Here is a 6,994-nt window from a genome sequence, read left to right as displayed (position 1 = left end):
ATATATATATATATATATATATATATATATATATACATGTGTGCGTATGCATATGTATGTATATACATATGTTTATGTGTATATATATTTGTATAGTGTTTATATATGTATATATATACATGCGTATGAATGTTGTATATATGCACATGTATATGTTTATATGCTTATGCATATGTTATGTATATAAGCATATATGTGTATACAGAGTGTCTATAAAGTCCGTGTGCAATTTAGTTCTATCATGTAAAGTTAGAAAGCTACAAGTATTTGAAATTAGTGAATTCATGGTTCATACTATCAAGTTACATTTGCTTGTGACGACTGGAATAGATTTTTATTATCTTGCTAATACTGTCACTATTGATGTATCTGGTACTTACCAAGCTACATGTAACAGATACACAAAGAATTTTGTTTGCATAATTTAGTACTGAAACAACATAAAATATTTTGAGGAAGATACTGATTTCAGGTTTGTTTGTGGTGGCTCTTCACAATGAAATGCAGGTCTTTTAAGTATGATGAAGAGGATTGAGAGTACAAAATAAGAAAGCTGAGCGTACCTGTTATGATAAGGTATATACTTTTTATGACAGTGAGTACTGGTGGAAAATTTGTGTTGACATTTCCAGGAAGCTGCACTGACGTGATCGCGTAGTTAAGAGTCTGTCCCGCAATCTTACGATTCCAGGTTCAGTTTCATGTTGCGACTCACTAGAAAAATTCCTTCTATCACAGCACTGGTTCGACTCAACTTTGAGCAATTGCTTAGACGAAATCTGCAAAAGCTCGTTGTTGGACTGCATTTATTCTTTATACTTAATTTGCTCCTTGGCTTTTTAACACCTCCATTTGGAATTAGGGTATTCGGAGGAGGTTTCCTGTCAGATGGTAATTCATAAATCATGGTTGAATCTTCTTTTGCTTTTATCAGTCTTCAGACTCTCTTCAAAAGAGTGGTAGATATTACTCTTCTTCCCATGGCTAAGCCACAAAAAGTTTTAGAAATGCGAATATCACATATTTTCTCCACTCTTTATATAGACTTATAATATAAGAATAAAGAGAAAATCGGAATGAAACGAGTTGGGTTATCTGCCATTAAAAATCTTTTGCATAAATTTATCTCTTTTTAATATTTCAGCAAAATGTATAAAAAATGATCATCTATACGGGATTGGAATGTACTTTCTGGAGTCAGATGGATGCAATACATGTAAATGCAAACCAAAAGTCGGAATTGTCTGCACCAAAATGACGTGTAGTGTTGATAAAGGTAAGTTATATCTTTCGGAGATTGGGAAAATAAAAGGTTCAAGTTTTCCTGTGGGTTCGGCTTGGTTATTTTTTCTCTACCTTATTGTTGTTACTAAATTTCTACCAATATCACAAACCACTATGAAATATCGAACTTGGCAGCTACGAAGATGTACAGTAATTTAGGTGTCACTAACAGCACCATCATATATGAGAAGCATTTTAAACTGAATGTTTCCTACTTTGATATTTTTATGTTGGCATATTTGATTGTTCCTATAATAGATGACTCCTTGCAATATGTTGCTATCATCATCATCATCCTCTTCTTCTTCTTCTTCTTTTTCTTCTTCTTCTTCTTCTTCTTCTTCTTCTTCTTCTTCTTCTTCTTCTTCTTCTTCTTCTTCTTCTTCTTCTTCCCTCCTCCTACTCTTTCTACCCCTCCAACTTCTTATACTTCTCATCCTCATCCTCCTTCCTCTTCTCTTCTGTCTTCTCTTTCTCCTCTTTCTCTTCCTCTCTTTCTTCATCATCATCATTGTTACTGTTGTCGTGCTGTTTCTCTCAGGAATCTTTTACAATTAGTCCCAGGACAGTGATTTCAAATATCTAGTTTCAATTTCTGGTTGACCAATTTCACTTGCCTTACATCTCAAATTTAGAAAGGAACAGTAGTAGAGTCTTACCTACCAGGATAGTTAACTCTTCCCACAGGAATTTACTGTTGGGTAAGATTCATTGCATTAAATAATGGAGACGGAAATATCAAGACAACTGGCTATTGTGACATTGTTGGTTACTCAGAGCTCACTCCGTTGAAATCCTGCCAAAATGTTTTTAATGCGTCTGGAGTTTGGTAAAAAGAAATGTACCTTTTAATATTCACTTCCTGGTATAAAAAGTGATCTCATATATTTTCAAAACAAACTGATGTGTTGCATCCTTCTATATTTTACTTCATTTATAAAAACAATGTTGCATGATTCTGTGTTCCAGTATTTTGTTTCTTTGGTAAAAACGTCTACATTACTGGAGACAGCTTTGTACATCCTAATGGCCGGCGGAATTGTGTTTGCCGAATTGATGGAACTGCATACTGTAAATTTCGTAATATCAAACCAGTATCCGGTAAGCCGAAATCGTTGTTTTCTCTTAAATTCAAATTGTGTTACATCTATGAATGTATCTTTTTTTCTTTCCATTAAAAAAAATCAGGCCTTGTCTCCTTTTAAATATTTCTTATCAATTGTTCTCAAAGAATAGCGCACATAATTTCCGAGTGGATGGAGTGGCACATTATCGGTGAGAAAAATTAATGGTTCGCAGCGCACGCACACACGTGTATGAGAGGATTTCAGTTTCCATCAACCAAATTCTTTCACTAGGCGTGCCCAAGGTGCCACACTGCGTGACTGAACCTGAAACTACATGGTTGTAAAATGCTAACTTCTTAAACCACACAGCCATGTCTACGTTTATGTAAATGAACAAATGGCATTTATTTCTATTATATATCGCAATAGCTACATTGATCACAAGTTTTCAACTAACCAATCACTGCTGCATTACATTTCAAATGGCAATAGTGCCAACGAAATTTCTGTAACATGTCGTACTCCGTTCGAAGTGAACCAAATTTTGACTGGCGTACACATCTCTCACCAACATATAACGAAAATACAAACATAACCACCAACTAGTCATAATAGCTGCTTGGATCACATGGGACAAAACCTGTATCACATTTTGGAGCAAGGGACAGCGTTGGGCTGAAGAGAAGTGAGAAAGTGTGTTGAATAGTCGACAGTATCGCTAAGGTCACGTGCACCATCAACTGACTTATACCCTCTAATGCATGATAGTGATATTCATATTTTATGCTGTAACCTATTATTTTCACCTTCATGGTATTTGAAATTGCGCACTAACTTCGAAAATTGGTACACTGGTTCAATTATCCTGAAAGTTCAAACAATGTTTGTTATCAATTTTGATTTTTAATTTTCTCTATCCCAGAGCCTTTCCAACTGAATTTTACTATAATCTGACCGAGAAGCTTCTTACAATTTTAAAATTAGATTTATGATATGATTATATTTACCAGTTCCGCCATGCCAGCTTTAATGGCCGCAAAGGAAACGATTATGAAGGAACTATTTAAACAGTCTTTTATTTCTTTGGAGAAGTCACATCTCTAGCTCTCTTTTATAAATTATTTTAAGCCCAATTTTAAGATTGATACGAACATATGATCATAGTTTAATAAATAATTATTTTTTGTTACTTTATCTTATTTATTTGATTTCATCGTCTTTCGGGTTCGATAGAGAAGTTCCATTAACAATCTACCGTCAGAGGATAAACTTTAACTTGTCTTTCTTCGACACAAAAAAATGCATAAATTTCTTTTTTTTAATTTTTTTTTATAGGTGATCCTAATAAGTGTCTTTACATGGAAAAAGAGTATAAAATTGGAGAAATATTTCCATTTAACGACGTATGTAACATGTGTGAGTGCTTACCAAAGGGAAAATACGCCTGTTCAAAATGGAACTGCCCTCAGAACCAGCCCTTTGGAGGTGAGTAACTGTTGCATGACTATTTTGTCTGGCCCCCAACAATTAAAGTGAGTGAAAAATGAGACGTTCATACTTTTTCCAAGTACACTAGCATCATAATAAGAGAGAGAGGGGGTGAGGCTAAGTTAAGAGACTAAAGTTACGAGAAGTAGTTAAAACTCCTCAGTAGGAGGGATTCCCACAGTGCCGTGACAATATCGCTATCGGGTCCAGCAGAGCTTCCAGCATGTTATGAAGTCTGAGAAAGATACATTCGCAGATATAGTTACACCCAAGTTACAAAACTGGTAGAGATTTTAATTGTTTTTCAGTTTAGAGCAAGATAGTATTTTTCGTTGGGGATCATCTGTCCGTCGCAAGGGATAGGAAGTCCGTCGCAAGAGATAGGAATTTAGCGGTGTCGAACGATAGAGTTCTTCTTCTACTTGAATACGGCATCTACGCATTACTGGAATTTATAGACGTATTCGTTTGTCTTACTATCTCTCTATGTATGTACGTGTACGTATTAGGGTCTTAGCGTCGTAGTGTGATGTGCTGAGTGTGGTAGAATCTGTATTTTTGTTTGTCTTACAACATTATAAGGATCAAAAGGAGATGAATAACATTTTGTGATGTACACGTATTTGACTTCTCAGAGCGGCTCTGTTGCTGCCGACTTCGGTCGTTCAAAAAATAAGAGAACCAAACGCCCAAACATCCTGCTATGCTAACGTTTTTTAGTTTCATAAAATTCCAAGATTGACATTATCAATCTTGATTCAGATTACAAACTATTCAGAATTTAGTAATGACGTCACAAAAGTTGAGACATTTTCCTCTGGAATGGAAACTGTGATAGATGTGCTGAAAACATTTCATTTGTTTTAATATTATTTATCATCCTGCTGCATATAATTATCTTCAGGGCTTTTGAAAAATGGAATGTAACAAAGAACACTCTTGAATTTTTATGTGTTCCACATGAACCAGTGTTGCTATTGGTTCTTTCGACATTTTTGATAATCATCCAACGCTTAATAGTTCTTATAAAGTACAACTTTAAGACTAAAGCTAGAAGGCCTTCAGATCCTGCAGCCTATTGATATGGTTATGTCTTATTCTATTAAAATTAAGTGTGTTAGTTTGCTGTAATGAAGTGTCTGATGGAATATGATCTGGATGTTCGATCTGTCGCTCTTTCATTGGCTAGGCGAAGATGCTTTTGTATTGCTCTTTGTGTAAATTACTTAACTACGATGGGTCATATCTATATGAGCCTCAAGCAGATTGTCTTTTTTGTTTTGTATTCTTTTTGTTTTTTCAAGGCAAAAGACTTACGTACATGGTGGATTTCGGAATTAAATTTCATCTGCTTACCTGCCGAGCGTTCTTTCCCAGAATTCTTTTCTATGCTTTTCTAGTTCCATCTGTAGCAAGTTGGATTGATCATTTATTATGTCTTATTCTAAATTTGTCTCACGAATATTTGCCTATTCCTAGCAATAATATGTTTTGTATTAGTTCAATGTCTGTGAAATATATCACACTTTACAATTTTCGATGCCTTTCTTTGTAAAGAAATTTTTATTTCTTTTTGTAGCTGAGTTGTTTGAAATTATTATATGAAATCTGCTTCTCGCAGGTGACTCAATTTCTTCTCAATAAGCTTCGAAGAGACTTATTTTCGAAAATGAAAATATATTTGAGAAAGAAGGGCCTATTGCGGGGTTATATGTCAGGTCTGTATTATTGGTGAATATAGACTGCAATTGTGTTTACCTGTGCGTTACGTTATTAGTTGGTGCTCGAAAATATCTTAAGTGGCATTAATTAGCATCAAGCCAATTCTAGTTAGAATTCAGTCCTCTACTTGCAAGTTATTTTATTTTTGTTAGGTTTTTTCTAGCCTTAGACTCTTCACAGACTAGGACGAACAGCAGAAGCAGCTGTAGTAGTAGTAGTAGTAGTAGTAGTAGTAGTAGTAGTAGTAGTAGTAGTAGTAGTAGTAGTAGTAGTAGTAATTTGAGGTATTACTGCACATTTTTAACAAAAAAATATTCTTTACAATCAAAGCGTCTGTAAAACAGATAAAGAAATCCTGCACATACAACGGAAAAACATACAGAATTACTGAGGTTTTCACGGCTAGCGATGGCTGCTCTATATGCTCTTGCTTGATTTCTACAGAAGTCAGATGTGTGAAGAAGAATTGCACCAAGTTAATTAGCATTGGTAAAGGTAAGTACCGCAAATAACACATCATATAGTTAAGAAGTTCGCTTCACAACCACTTGGTTTCGGGTTCAAGTCCACTGTGTGAAATTTAGGCAATTATCTTCTATTATTGCCCCGGTAATGCAGGCTCCTATTCAGAAACTGGGATGCGTCCTGATACTTGTCTGATTCAGGAGCGTCGGTTCAGACTGTTTACTCGATTCTCCGTGTTAGACCCTGTTTACTGTATTCTCTTCACTAAGGATCTGGCTGGGTTGATGGCTCGCGTTGGTCGACTACATGATTACGATAGATGAGAAGGTATCTCGTGGAGATGTGGAATGACTGGGACACGGTTCGTCGTGTTGCCCGGGAGAACGCGGGAATATACAGACAAATGGTGAATGCAGCGATGTATAGTAACGGTGCACGCATCCTACCCCTACCCTGACTTGACTTATATTGCCCCGGGCCGACCAAAACTTTAAACCCTGTCAGTATTATTGGTAGACAGATATGATATGATATCTTAATATATAAAGCTGAAGATGTGTGTCTGTGTGAAGCCTTAACTTCACAAGTAAGCAATACTCAGACACTGGACAAGTGCATGCAGAACGGCGAAAGGGTTCTGCACACACCTCGGACAGTCCCGCCAGGCAGCGCTTCTGTACTTGTACAGATTATCTTGGGCCAGCAGTACTTCTCGGTGTCACTAAAGGTCCCCGGTACAAGATCAGCAATTTACTTTGCTGTTGCTCCTGCTGCTACTACTGCTGCTGCTCTTGGTGAAGGTAGTAGTAGTAGTAGTAGTAGTAGTAGTAGTAGTAGTAGTAGTAGTAGTAGTAGTAGTAGTAGTTAATTAGTTTTATGTACATTTTGCTTTCAAAATACTCTTGTTTATTACAGTACATATAATATCGGAACAACAAAAATTCTGTACTTACAACGGACAAAAATAT

At 35.9% G+C, this 6,994-nt stretch overlaps 1 protein-coding gene across 1 annotated transcript in view; it reads left to right on the top strand.

Moving 5' to 3' along the window:
- The first annotated feature begins 284 nt into the window (after nucleotides 1-284).
- Nucleotides 285-6,994, top strand: part of LOC106872600 (kielin/chordin-like protein) — a 131,980-nt gene continuing 125,270 nt past the window's right edge. The window contains exons 1-5 of the mRNA XM_052971979.1: nucleotides 285-390; nucleotides 1,145-1,276; nucleotides 2,254-2,385; nucleotides 3,687-3,836; nucleotides 6,180-6,323. Coding sequence (XP_052827939.1) covers nucleotides 285-390; nucleotides 1,145-1,276; nucleotides 2,254-2,385; nucleotides 3,687-3,836; nucleotides 6,180-6,323 — 664 coding nt within the window. The remainder of the gene's footprint in view (nucleotides 391-1,144; nucleotides 1,277-2,253; nucleotides 2,386-3,686; nucleotides 3,837-6,179; nucleotides 6,324-6,994) is intronic.

This window comes from Octopus bimaculoides, chromosome 11 (genome assembly GCF_001194135.2).
Source record: "Octopus bimaculoides isolate UCB-OBI-ISO-001 chromosome 11, ASM119413v2, whole genome shotgun sequence".
Classification (NCBI taxonomy): domain Eukaryota; kingdom Metazoa; phylum Mollusca; class Cephalopoda; order Octopoda; family Octopodidae; genus Octopus; species Octopus bimaculoides.
Note: the sequence above shows the minus strand (reverse complement) of the source record. Positions and strands in the feature narration are given on the sequence as shown.